Source organism: Oncorhynchus mykiss, chromosome 28 (assembly GCF_013265735.2).
Source record: "Oncorhynchus mykiss isolate Arlee chromosome 28, USDA_OmykA_1.1, whole genome shotgun sequence".
NCBI classification, from domain to species: domain Eukaryota; kingdom Metazoa; phylum Chordata; class Actinopteri; order Salmoniformes; family Salmonidae; genus Oncorhynchus; species Oncorhynchus mykiss.
In genome coordinates, this window is record NC_048592.1 from 22,201,922 (window position 1) to 22,216,520 (window position 14,599).

General features: G+C 38.7%; 1 protein-coding gene across 2 annotated transcripts; it reads right to left on the minus strand.

Moving 5' to 3' along the window:
- Window positions 1-526: 526 nt before the first annotated feature.
- cop1 (COP1 E3 ubiquitin ligase) lies at window positions 527-10,505 on the minus strand. Of its 2 annotated transcripts, none has more exons than XM_021589509.2 (20): window positions 9,745-10,505; window positions 9,384-9,443; window positions 9,125-9,222; window positions 8,825-8,889; window positions 8,372-8,491; window positions 7,917-7,985; window positions 7,742-7,801; window positions 7,441-7,532; window positions 7,199-7,259; window positions 6,817-6,931; window positions 6,366-6,501; window positions 5,202-5,345; window positions 4,873-4,981; window positions 4,403-4,481; window positions 4,131-4,247; window positions 3,869-3,986; window positions 3,565-3,689; window positions 3,121-3,281; window positions 2,302-2,346; window positions 527-1,447 (listed from the first exon to the last, which is right to left on the minus strand). In XM_021589509.2, exons 1-20 carry the CDS (start codon window positions 10,086-10,088, stop codon window positions 1,430-1,432), a joined length of 2,136 nt encoding a protein of 711 aa, XP_021445184.2. In that variant the 5' UTR covers window positions 10,089-10,505; the 3' UTR covers window positions 527-1,429. The 2 variants fall into 2 exon arrangements, with proteins under 2 accessions (XP_021445184.2, XP_021445183.2); XM_021589508.2 differs by having other exon boundaries at window positions 4,403-4,484; window positions 9,745-10,504.
- Between the last annotated feature and the right edge of the window lie 4,094 nt (window positions 10,506-14,599).

Consider the following 14,599-nt stretch of genomic DNA (forward strand, 5'->3'; position numbering starts at 1 on the left):
AGTAAGAGAGGAGGGTGGCTGTTACCATGGTGCTGCATGGGGAGAAAATTGAGCTAAAGGAGCTGTGCTGGAGTGGAATGGTGGAAAAATCGAAAAATATCTGAAAAAAGGGATAGTCATGTGTTACATAAGTTAATCACCTTCTGATAACTGACAGTTGCTGACTCTTATACCAGCAAAAGAAAGAAGCTGCTCACTCAGTTAATAATTGAAGTTACAAGCCATGGGAATTGAGGGGTATAACTAAACAAGTACAAATAATGAATTAGAGTCAAAGTAGGATGAAAAAGAAAATGAAATTATTTTCTGTATATAATAATTATACAGGAACTCAAGAGGTGACAATGAAAACAGCCCTGCAAATAACTGTTAACTTGATTGTTCAAGGAAGCGGTCCCGTACAAATTGGGAAGATAAAGTAATCAAGACAAGATGCAACTGTGAAAGTCAGGGAACATTAGACTACTCACTTTCAGTCTTACGTTCCTCCTTTTTAAACAAAGAATAACTCAATGCAAAGACAAAGTTCTCTGCAAATAATTTATTTAGGTATACAAATACAGAACATCTCTTGGTTGTTTCTCAGAAAATAGGTACATCTTGGCATTCTAGCAAATCCACTTGATCTCATGTGTTGGACGTGTTCTGGTTGCAACATGTATCATGATTTAATACAAAATGAAAGTATTTTGGAGACAGGATTTGTATTATCAAATACATGTTCACTGACAAAATAAAAATATACTGTAACATGAGTGAAATGTTTGAGTCATTAGTCAATCTTCCGTTGCATTTTTAAACTCAAAATTCTTGACTCTAAGCCATGCCACTGAAAGCTTGATTGCAGAATGGAAACAAGTCCAGTTAAAAGATGTTGCCATTGCTTGAAACAAACAGTCTAAACATAGGGGTAAACCAAAGACTATTGAAAAGGATGACAGATGTATACATTGGGTTGAAAATGCATTCATACAATGAGTCATTTTGCATTTTATTTTTGTTTTGTCTTGTGCTTTGGCCTTCTTGCGGGATGTACCTCTTATGAAATACACTTAACAAGTTTATTAAAAAGAACATTTCCATTCAATTTCAAATCATGTTAAGAGATGTTCTATTTGTCATTAACTTTATTCAAATAGGCTTTCAAAAGAGTAATCTTCTACTTTTGTGCAGAAAAGCCCTCAATCTCATTCTGAATTACATACATCCACAATCCTAGTGTATGATGTACACAAAGTCTTTTCCAAAGTATTCTTGCTCATTAAAATCAAAGGACTTTGGTTTTATTCATTCTCCCAATCTGGTCAGCTCCTCAGATCTAGAATTGCAAAGTTTCTATTCGACCAAGAAACTATACGCTCCAATCTCCACTGGCCATGAAAGAAATGGAGCCGTAATTTCCAGAGGCTTTGATGAGATCTGATGGACCTTAAACAAGCTCAAGTACCTACAGAGAAAGAAAAATACAGGTGAGCAGAAAGAATAAACCATGTAGCCTACATTTTTCCTAGGCTGAAAGACCTGATACTTCACGCAGCCACTCCAAAAAAAATCCAATGACCAACTTAATGACGTCCTCCAGTGATTTTTTACAATTTACTTGTGAAAAGTGATAACCCAAGTACACATACAGTAAAGTACACACACTAAAGAGCAAAGCAAAACAGTGTTTTTTTAGACAAACTTCAAGTAGGGCATTCATGTGTTGGTTTGATGGGAAGTTGTGATGTCAAAGAGGAGCATTAGAGTACAAAAAAGGAAATAGATTTTGTTATTCTGTATTAGGCAGTGTCATCTCTAAACCCCCCCCCCCCCCCCAGATATGTTTATTGTGGATCGACACTGATCTCAAAAACGACCTCTCTAGAATCCATATGACAGAAATCCGTAGTAGTGACGGAGAACTTTAACCCCTGAATTCCCAAACCAGAGAAAGACAATGCTAAATACATTAGCAGAGTCCAGGGCTCGGTTTCCCAAAAGCATCTTAAGGCTAAGAACCTTGGCAGGAGCATCGTTAAATATCCGAGATGGTCCATCTCTTTGTTATCTATCTCGCTGTGACTGCCAATAACTTCAGAACCAAGTTAACAAATGTTGCCAATGTCTTCGCAATTGATACAAACAAGCAATGTATTATAAAATGATAATTCAAATGAAAAATGTTAATGCAGTCACCGTTCTCTCTGCATGGTGTTTTGGGAAACTCATGTTATATCTTCAGCTGTCTTCAACACTCGTAAGCTTAAGTTCATCACTATTGGGAAACTGGGCCGAGTAAAATACAATCACAAAACAAACCTTGATTGTTCCTTGACTGTTTGCAGCAATCAGCACATTGGACTCCTACAAGAGAGGACACAAACCATGAAACGGTTAAATTAGTACTCATGGTTGATTTGACACCATTATTATTCAATTTCTTGATTATGCTTTTACTAAAATGACAAATGTGGCCTTAAAGAGTCTGTATAAATGTATCCATAACATTCAAATGATATCATCTGGTATTAACTTCTCATTTGGTGGATTTAAAAACATTTTTTTTAGCTGAAATTCCATGCAAAGAGAAAGGAACTATGTTGCAACCTCACTCGCCAAACAAGGTCCATGAATTAAGGAGCAAACTGAAGTGGAAATTCAGCTACTGTTGGAGAGGTCGTTATTAAAATGCTTCATTATTGTTGAAACCAACGCGTTTCAACCCATAGCCTTCATCAGGGTTTTTCCAAAAGGTGGTTAACTTGGTATTTCAACCCTGTGTTTTTCTATTTACCAACCATGGATATTGTAGGCGGGTTGATGCGTGTGGGATTATGAACATTATCTTAGACCAAACTGTTTGTGTTTTGAGCCATTCTTGTGTGGCAGTTACTTGTCCTTGTGTGAGAGAGTAATAACATGCTCCACTGGACAGTGGTGTCCTTCTGCCTGGAGGAACGCCCTAGTTTCTTATAGACCCTAGACTGGGACCATTATTAAGGTCACAAGAGAGGCATTTGTTGTCAGAAAATATTTCGTTTGCAGCCATTTCGAGAGGCGTAACCATAACACAGACATATAAAGAGGATATCAGACATGAATCCCCACTGATCTGACTGACACAGTTCTCACACTCACCCCGTCAGGCATAGCTCTCCAGCATACGGCACTGACAAACTCGTTGGTGTCATCCTCTTTCTTGTCTTTATCCAACACACTCTTCACAGTGTCAAACTTGAATGTCAGCAGTGTCTTGGACAGCCCCTTGTAGTAGAGATAAAGTGAGTTGTTCTCACTTCCTGCAGAGAGAAGAATGATTGAACTCCAAAATCTGGCAGTTTATCAGATCATTTAGTACCATATCATATCAAAGTACTCACTACATTTGAAAGCACCCAAAATGCATTCTTAAACTGAACACATCCACAACTGGTCAATCAATAGACTGTCCCCAAACACATTAAATCTGAAGCCATATACGAATGTCAATCTGATTGTGTCAATCTGAGTAAAAGCATTTTCACATCCACTGAAGGACTTTTCCAGCACCACACAGCATGCTGCCAATGAGGTCCCACTTACCACACGCAACATAGTCCCCATTGGAGGCAAGGCCAACAAAGTTCTTCTCATTGATGTGGCCCTTGAATGAGCGCAAGCAGTGGGGCTTGTTTACATTCCACAGCTTTAGCTGGCTGTCTGTTGAGCTGTGTGATACAGAAGAGTAACTATGTCAGCAGAACATGCAATACGACTACCAAATATGGTAGTAATTATCATATCAGGGATCTAATAGGAAAATGCTGTGACATTTTGGGGAACATTTACAATATGGTCAAATGTAAAGTGTGACATCTCTGATCGTAATTTGATTGAGTTGACTTACGCAGATACAATTTCCTCTCCGTTGACAAACTTAGCATAGGACACAGCTTTCCTGTGGCCTTTGAACACCATGATGGGCTGTTTAGTGTTGCGGAGGTCGTAGTAGTGGACACAGTGGTCTGGGAGAAAAACACAAAATGACAGTAGTAAAATCTTCAAAGCATTTTTTTACGAAGTGCAATGCATGTTTCAACTCATCCTTCACCCAAATCAAGACCTTGGAAGAGGTTTGGAAGAAGAAGTAGCATCACAGATCAACCTACCCGCACATCCAAAAGCAAGGTGATACCTCGATGTCGGACTGAACTTTACACAGCACACATTTGCTTTGGCCTCGATGCTGGCGACTGAATTGTCAAGGTTGGTAGACCATAACTTCACTGAAAGAAACAAAAACCAGGTGCAATCCTAGATCAATAACAAAACACCAGAGATGTTGAGAGTAGCAATATGTTCCCTTTAAACCCAGCAGGCATCTTGTTTATTAGGACCTTGGGAGAAGTGCAAACAAACAACTGCATCGCTTCAACATTACCTTTCGCATCATCAGAACCAGAGGCTAGAAGCTTGGGATCCATGAGGTTGAAATCGACACTCCAACATCTTTTCTCATGCTCCTGGAGGAACATCACAGGTGTGAAACAAACATAACTGACTTTTATAACGGAATAGATTTCCTTCTATAGAGCAGTGTAAATTCCACCACAGCTAAAATCTCACTAGCCCAAGAATACTGGGGTACATACTTTAGCAAAGGTTTACTTTGAAGACAGATTGGATGAAATATGTATTTCATACAGTACATCTGCAAAAGTGTCTGTTTCCATTTAGTAACGGATTGAGTGTAGTGTCCAAAGAAAATCAAACAAAGGTAAAAGCTTCTGGGTATAGTAGGAGGCCTTAGCAGCAACAATCTCCACAGCTGTGGTTTGTTTGTTCCATTGTATTAGAGTAGTTGTATTTGAAAGGGGGAAACCTCGGGGAATGAGCGCGCCAGGTGCATACCTGATAGACCTTTGACCTTTGGCCAGTGAAACCATCCCACAGGATGACTGTTCCCTCGTAGTCGCTGCTAGCCAACAGATTCTTGTGGTAGCTGCTCCAGCTGATACAGCTGAAATACAAAACACATGGGGATGTAAGAGCCGAGACCTGTTCTTCCATGTTTCTATGAGGATTAATGAATATCCTAGATCCATAAAATCTAGAACAACATTTTAAACAATACCCAGAATAGGGAACCCACTAAGGTAATGAACATTGTTTAAGTGTGTCATTTCTATTGTAATACAGAGATGGTAATTCTCAACATTAAAGACAGGTTGAAAGGTCACCTGATTTTGGAGTTGCACGTCATTTCATTGACAGGGTAATGAATGTCCACAGCATCCTGGATCACTGTTCCATACTCAAACACCTTGATTTTCTTGGTGACGCCAGCGATGGCAAAGTAATCACAGTCACGATCAAATTCAATGCTGCAGAGACAAGAGCGCAAAACAACCTCAACAGCCAATAAGAAGTTGCATCAAACAAGTAACAATGGTGAATTCAGTTGTGTGCAATTATGCATTATTTCATAAGAAGCATGGTAGCATCTTAAATGGCCCCCTATTCCCTATAGAGTGCACTACTTTTGACCAGCACTATATAGGGAATGAGGCGCCAACTGTGAACCACACTAAGTCTCCCATCAGATTGCATTAGTACTTTTCCATAGAGATAGATAAGAGAAAGCTAGCAACAGACACCGTGGGGCCTTCGGCTACACTCTGGTAGCAAATGGAAGATGTATTGTGATACAAGAGCGCTCTCTGTAGGTCAAATTGGATACTAACCATTAGGATGGTGCTAAATCTAACAAAAAAATAAACGCAACATGCAACAATTTCAAAGATTTTACTGAGTTACAGTTCATAGAAATAAATCAGTCCATTTAAATAAATTCATTAGGTCCTAATCTATGGATCTCCCATTTGGGAGCCAGGCCCACCCAATCAGAATGAGTTTTTCCCCACAGAAGGGGTTTATTACAGATAGAAATACTCCTTTGCACTCCCCCTCCTCAGACAATCCCGCAGGAGAAGAAGCCGGATATGGCGGTCCTGGGCTGGCGTGGTTACACGTGGCCTGCGGTTGTACCGACAAATTCTCTAAAACGACGTTGGAGGCAGCTTATGGTAGATAAATTAACATTTAAATCTCTGGCATCAGCTCTGGTGGACATTCCTGCAGTCAGCATACCAACTGCACGCTCCCTCAAAACTTGATGGATTATCTTGGCAAAGATGATATGATCACCAACAGGGATGTAAACATATGTGTGCGTAACATTTGAGAAATAAGCTTTTATGTGCGTAAAAAAATCCCAGACATTTTCCTTTGTTTGTTCATGAAACATGGGACCAACACTTTACATGTTGCATTTATATTTTTGTTCACTATAATTAGCTAAGCCATCAAATGCTTTGTGTTTGACATTTGAGGGTTGACATTACCTAGAGACAATACTGGAGCCGTTGTAGAGATCACTAGCATAAGACAGGGTCGCCAACGGCCGCACAGAGTTGTACCGTGTGAACTTTGAGAGACACTCCATGAAATCATCCAGTTGATTTAGGTTCCTGCTGTCATCTAAAACAAGACATGACAAACAATAAATATCTAACCCTGAAAACATTAGAAAATAAACCATGTTTTAGTTGTTTATTATCAGATTCGTCATTATGTCTTGCGAGCTCCATGCAAGTTAGCCAGAGGGCAGGAGCCTCAAGCCTAAAATAGATTCTGCAAGATAATGCAGCTCAGTCAGCTAAAAGTTCAACCTAGAGGGTTGTTGTTACGGTCATTTGTGGAAGATGCCATCACCCTTCCTCTTTTGGAATACAAGGACATTACTTTACCCAGAGAAGCCTTTTAAGTAAAAGTCGACGTAAACCTAGAGGGTACCTGTTAATCGGGTCATCCGGTTAGAGAAGTAGCATTGCTCCAGATCTTCAAAGTGCGCTGTGAGCCTCTTTCTACGTGAAGCCAGAGTACTGTTGTACCACGTTTGCCTCTTACCCTTTGGTAAAATAGAAAAGACAGACAGACACTAAACACATGCATCTGCAAAATGTGAACCTGAACCACCAACATCAATGATTCACAATGGCTGTGTCTCGATTCTCCAACCTTCTCCCAAAGTGTAAACTCACACACTTTCTTGCATGGATTAAACAACACACCACCCAATGCTTACACCAATCCTATGCTTTTAAATCCATGACTAGAAAAGTGGAGAACAGGGATGCAACCTATGGCTCAGAAAACTAAAGTGGGTCAGACTTACCTGGGAAGTTCCACCAAAACCTGGTGGTTGACTCGGATACTCTGTCGAATCCATAAGACTACTGTAAAGGCAAGAATTGGTTCGTTACCGTAAATATATATCAGTGTCTCCTGTAAAAGCTCAACCTTTTCACAACGTTTAAAGGAAATTCATACAAAGATCCCAAATGTATATTCTGAGTCAGATAATTACTTTGGTCCTTTCACAAGACCAACTAAAGAACAGGACATATTTTATTTTACCTAGGTGCAGGTGAGGGAGCCTCGAAATTGGGCACAGTGCTGTCCAAGTTACGATCCATGTCACTCATTGGTGAGTACAGTCCACTCATTTCCTAGAAAATGCACAATGTATTTAGTTTAAAAAAGAAAACTCCTCAACAGACTTTACCTGCATTTCTGAACATTCTGGGGTGGTTTTTCTGGGACAGAGTTTTTGTCCAGGACTATGCTTAATCTGTGTCAGGGAAACCAGACCTCTGACTTCTAATCCATTTCAGGAGGACAGAAATGTTAGGATAGCTAGCTATGTATATTATTTTACCTCAACACGCTTGATATCCTCCTCCAAAAAGTTTAGCTCCTTCTGCAACTGCTCCAGTTGCTGAATGGTAAGACACAATGTCACTCAATAACTAATGGTTATTTCCTAACATAGATTACTACTGTAAGTAAATATTGAAACATGAGATGAGATCCAAAAAAGATATGGGGCACACCTCTCTTTTATTTCTTCTTGCTTCTTTGAGGAATTCCATTAAGATCTGACGTTGAGCAGCTTGTGATTCCTATGGGAATAAACATACAGAGTTAATGGTCAATCAAGGTATGACTACAAAGTCACTTAATAGGATTAATTAAATTTAATGTTATGAATAAACAAAAGAAAGTGTATTTGATCTGCAGTTTTTTTTTTTTGGGGGGGGGGGTTCAAGTTTCAACTTTATTTGTCCCAGCGCATGAGAAAAAATACCTTGCTGCTGGTCGCTGCATGAGCATGCACACCTGGGTTCGATAAGGGGTTATGTTATGGTTAATGTGGTATAGTTTCAGCAAGGTTATGGTAAAGGTTAGGGAAAGGCATAAAAGTTAACATTGGGTGAGTGTCCCGCTGTCCGCCCACCATTCATTTTCTGCTGGTTAAATATATAGTGCTTAAACAAAATATGCATACCGCTTCCAGCTGTTTCTTTTTCTGTACAAGGAGTTCCAGCATCAAGTTGACATTAGCAAGATCTAGGTTTTCTTGGTCTGTGCCCAGGACGTCTTGAAACACTTGCCATCTTGACCCATTCTAAAAACAGGAGAAATATACAATTAGGCAGGTACTTTTGGGATATTGGGTTAACTGTTGGGTTCCTTCACTATTAGACCTCATACACACCAACAACAATTGCTAGGGTAAAGTTAATGGCAGTTTCCTGGACAGACTAAGCAGAATCATGGACTATGAAGCTTTTTCAATGAAGAGTCTCCATTGAGCTTGCTTTTAAACTGAAGACCAGGCTAAATCTGTGTCTGAGAAACTGGCCCATAATGTTGTCTGCATTTTGTAGTAACTTTTGACCCAGGTCTGGTTTCTTGTGCAAGTGTGTCTGTAGGAAACCTGATCAGCTGAAGCACTTACCGGATGGTCCATCTTCAGACGTTTTTCATCTGATCTCTGTTTTTGTTTGAGAATGAGTTCATTGACTGTAACAAATCAAAACAAGAGTTAGAATTACTACTGAGGAGGAGTGATGTATTGGAAAAGTTCAAAGATTACTTTTGACCAGGGCCCATACAAAAATAGTGCACCAAATATGGAATAGTTTGCCATTTGGGACAAAGCCGGTGACAAGACTGTAGGGAAGCTAGCTACACCACAGCCACCAACATATGTAGGACATTGTTTTCAAACCTAATCTATATCAACAGACAAACCTACCAAGAAAGTTTGGATAGAGCTGATCCACGTTGTCAATGATGTAGTTACATTTTGGGCACCTATTGCTGTCCTCCAAACTCTGGCGAATGCACTTGTAGCTGAACACAGAAATAAAATGGGAAAACCAGCATTGGGAAAAATTATTGATGCATTGGTGGAGGTTACCAAAGGAACTAGTTAATATTGATGAATGGTACTAAAAGCTATAGAAATTAAATGGGTGTACTGTAGCCTTGCCAATGTCATCAAGTTTGCTTACCAGAAACTGTGTCCACATTTTGTCATGTGTGCCTCCTCAATCATTTCAAAACAGATCGGGCTGAAAAGAAAAATGCAATGCAACATAATTTGGTTAATTAGAAAAATTAACCTTACTTTGCTTTGACAGTGTTCTACTATTGAAGTGAGAATAAATAAGTGCGAATAACCAATGAGTCTGGTTTAATGATATGCATGTCTGAGCTTTTGTTGCTACCGGGCTAGCTAGCTGCCAAACGGACATTGTAAACAAGAATGGACTCAAATTGAGCTAGCGAGCGACATATAATTAGCAACCCAGTCAGCAAGCTAATTAGCTAAACAAGTTCGCAAAGTTGCTAGCATTTTGCAGGAAAACTCACCACACAAAATCGTTGCTTTTATCTTCGTAGGAATTCAAGAGACCATTGTAGAGAGGTGCTTGGTGGAGAGGACGTTTTCTGCTGGTGCCAGAAGAGGATGAACTGGGTCTGCTAAGTGTGGCTAAGCTTATTGGAGACTGGACAGCCGCTGCAGGTACGAGCAACCCATCGCCAGTTGTAGCCAGAGTCCGTGAGGGCACAACATTTGAAGAATTGTTCACATTCGTACTGACGTTACCGCCTACGCTGGTAGCACCGTTAGCATTGGTAGTGCCACCGGTACTGCTGCTACTTGTCCCAGGCCCCGTTCCACCGCCAGTTTGCTGTTGACGGTTGCTTGACATAATTCAAGCCTGATGCCCAACTCTTCCAAGGCCAAAGACTTGTCTTGTTGTAGTTCACCGCATCCGGGCTCAGCTATTTAGTTAGTTAGCTTGCTAGCTAGCTAATGTTAGCTTACCAGCTAATGTGCTAGTGAGCTAAGATAAAATAACAATGCACGAATACACACAGGCTCGCTGTTAGCTAACTTCTTTAGATTCAATTGTAAGCTTTTGTCAACAAGTCGACCATAACAAAGTTACAAGAATTATACAATCTTCACCGCTGTCTGTCTACGTTCAGGGAATTAGAAACCATCTCCTGGATCTCCTCGGTTACTCAGATGTCTGACACAAAACGAACCCACATTCCTGGCAAAGATTCATTACTGCCCCCTACTACGCAGGAGTAGTGCGTTAAAGCTGCGAAGGTGAACCCTGCCTGCATTGAATGAATGCACCCACACCAATAAAATAGGAGATGCAACAAAATGTATAAAATCATTTATATCAGGTTTTGTACTTACATCTAGGACAGTATTGTGTTTTTGTGAAGTATGTAATTGACTTTTTATTATTTGGTATACATACAGTACCAGTCAAAAGTTTGGACATACCTACTCATTCAAGGGTTTTTCTTTATTTGTACTATTTTCTACATTGTAGAATAATTGTGAATACATCAACACCATGAAATAACACATATGGAATAATGTAGTAACTAAAAAAGTGTTAAACAAATCCAAATATATTTTAGATTCTTTAAAGTAGCCCCCCTTTGCCTTGAACTCTGTGAAGCATTTATTTGGACTGCAATTTCTGAGGCTGGTAACTAATGAACTTATCCTCTGCAGCAGAGGTAACTGGGTCTTCCTTTCCTGTGGCGGTCCTCAAGAGAGCCAGTTTCATTATAGTGCTTGATGTTTTTTGCGACTGCACTTGAAGAAACTTTCAAAGTTCTTGAAATGAATCGCATTGACTGACCTTCATGTCTTAAAGTAGGGATGGACTGTCGTTTCTCTTTGCTTATTTGAGCTGTTTTTGCCATAATATGGACTTGGTCTTTTATCAAATAGAGCAATCTTCTGTATACCACCCCTACCTTGTTACAACACAACTGATTGGCTCAAACACATTCAGAAGGGAAAAAAATCCATAAATTAACTTTTAACAAGGCACACCTGTTAATTGAAATGCATTACAGGTCATGAAGCTGGTTGAGAGAATGCCAAGAGTGTGCAAAGCTTTCATCAAGGCAAATGAAGAACCTCAAATATAAAATGTATTTTGATTTGTTTAACAATGTTCTGGTTACTACATGATTCCACATGTGTTATTTAATAGTGTTGATGACTTCACTATTATTCTACAACGTAGAAATTAGCAAAAATAAAGAAAAACCCTTGAATGAGTAGGTGTGTCCAAACTTTTGACTGGTACTGTATATACTTTTCACAAAATTCAGTCTGTAAAAATCTGCAAAGGTTAGATATTGACAGTGCCTAGAGAAAGCATTCACACCCCTTTACTTTTTCCAATTTTTTTGTGTTAAAGACTACATTTTAAATGGATTCAATTGAGATTTTGTGTCACTGGCCTATACAAAATACCCCATAATGTAAAAGTGGAGTTATGTTTATAGACATGTTGACAAATTCATAAAAAATGAAAAGCTTAAATGTCTTGAGTCAATAAGTATTCAACCCATTTGTTATGGCAAGCCTAAATAAGTTCAGGAGTAAAAATGTGCTTAAAAAGTCACAGAATAAATTGCATGGACTCACTCTGCGTGCAATAATAGTGTTTAACATGGTTACAGGTAGCCTATTGGTTAAGAGTGTTGGGTCTGTAACCGAAAGGTGGAAAATCAGTCAATGTGCCGTTGAGCAAGGCACTTAACCCTAATTGCTCATGTAAGTTGTTCTGGATGAGAGTGTCTGCTAAATTACTAAAATGTCAAATGTAAAAGTATGTTTGAATGACTTCCTCATCTCTGTACCCCAAACATATAATTAATTACCTGTAAGGTCCCTCAGTCAAGTAATGAATTTCAAACACAGATTCAATCACAAAGGCCGGAGAAGTTTTCCAATGCCTCGCAAAGAAGGGCACAGATTGGTACATGGGTAAAAAAAAACAGACATTGTATATCCCTTTGACCATGGTGAAGTTATTAATTACACTTTGAATGGTGTATCAATACACCCAGTCAACAAAATATACAGGCATCTTACCTAACTCAGTTTACGGAGAGTAAGGAAACCGGGCAGGCATTTCACCACGAGGCCAAAGGTGACTTTAAAACAGTTACAGAGTTTAATGGCTTTGATAGGAGAACTGAGGATGAATCAACAACATTGTAGTTACTCCATAATACTAACCTTAATGATAGAGTGAAAAGAAGGAAGCCTGTACACAATAAAATTGTGGCCAAGAAATGAACTGTCCTGAATGTCCTGAATACAAAGCGTTATACAGTATATTTTGGCAAATCCAACACAACACATCACGGAGTACCACTCTTCATATTTTCAAGAATAGTGGTGGCTGAATATATGGATATGTGTGTCATCGGCAAGGACTATGGGAGGAAAACCTAGTTCAGTATACTTTCCACCAGACACTGGGAGACAAATGTACCTTTCAGCAGGACAATAACCTAAAACTCAAGGCCAAATATACACTGGAGTTGCTTACCAAGACAACATTGAATGTTCCTGATTGGCCTAGTTACAGTTTTGACTTCGGCTTGAATATCTATGGCAAGACTTGAAAAGGGCTGTCTAGCAATGATCAACAACAAACTAGACAGAATAATTTTAAAAATGTGCAAATATTGTACAATCCAGGTGTGCAAAGTTCTGAGAGACTTACCCACAAAGACTCATAGCTGTATTCACTGCCAAAGGTGATTCTAACATATATTGACTCAGGGGTGTGAATATTTATGTAAATGTATTTCTGTATTTAATTTTCAATACATTTGCAAAAATGCATTACATTTCTTTTCTCCACTTTATCATTATGGGGTATTGTGTGTAGATGTGTGAGAGAAAAAAATTAATTTAATAAATGTTGAATGTTGAATTGTAACACAATAAAATGTGGAATAAGTCAAGGGGTATGAATACTTTCTGAAGGCACTATATGTTTTTTGGATGTAAAGTTGTCTTGACAAGTTGTGGAGTTAGTGGTGGTGACCATACCTGCCTCATGAAGTTCTGACAGCACACAGCAGAGGGCATGATCACCTCTGTCACACTCCTCACCAAGGCTCATTCACGTGACAAGCAAACCATCTCTGTCCATCCACGCTTTATACTAAAATCTCTTTATTCATTCATCTATTTTCTTACATTAGAAGCAATTGGTTTACCTATTTTTCCATATCTACTCTCATTCAGTCAAAGTGGAGTATTGTGCATGTAGGCCTGCACAGCATTCACAGCAAATAATGTTTCCAATGTTTTCCCTTGTGGAACAGATTTATGAACAGTTCCCTGTGTAATTCAATTAAGATGGAAAAAGGCATACTCAGGCAGAGGAAAAATACTGGATATCTTGTAGAATACATTCGTTTCTCTCATGGACCACCATGGCAAATGTTTATCCTTCCCTGTTCCTTCCCTTTCAAAACAACCTATCTGATTTGTATGTGCATTCATTTATCTCTATTTATGATATTTTTGAATATCACTGTAGCAAATTCATGCCAAGCAATGTTTTATTGTTAAAACGGTTGGAGAAAATCCCAAAACAGAGGCTAGAGGTGCAATTATTAATTTTTTTTGCCATGATGGTTAAAAAGTGAAACGTACAAAAGTGTATAAAGTGAGAAGGTGCTTAGAAACTAAAGTTTATGTTACTTAATCATCATCAAGATAGAACCTACTCTCCGTCATCGCATACAAAAACAATATTAGTACCTTATTGTTGTTCTTGTGTCCTTCTTTCTGCCATAATTAGCATTTGAAACACAACAGAGACAGTGTACCTCTCTGAAGTAACCAATTCTTATTTACAACAAACAGCCAGAATGCATTCACTACTCACACAACAACAAGTAGCCAACACCTGCTACACATGTTTTATCCCTTTACTGTTGATTTCAATGGTTTTTCACTTGTTTTGCTGTGTTTGCAAAGCAACATTATAATATGACTTGGTGAATTACCTATTAATAAAGGCCCAGTGCAGTTAAAAACATGGTTTCCTGTTTTTTTTTTGTTCTTGATGCTATTTCCACACTATGAGGTTCGAAATACCACTCTGAAATTGTGAAAATGATATATAGACCTAAGATTGTTCTGCTATGGGGCAAACGTGCTATACATAACTTTTTTCAGAAATTTATTAAAATGCTGTCAATTATTTTAGTTTGAAGTTGGATTGAACAGTGTAAAACAATCAGAATGGAGAAATTCCCATTGAAATCACATATAATTTATGTTTTGCAACTCTAGGGCCCTGCACTGCTCATAAAGCATATTTTATTATTTAAAAAACATTAAATGCCGTCAAATAACATCATACCA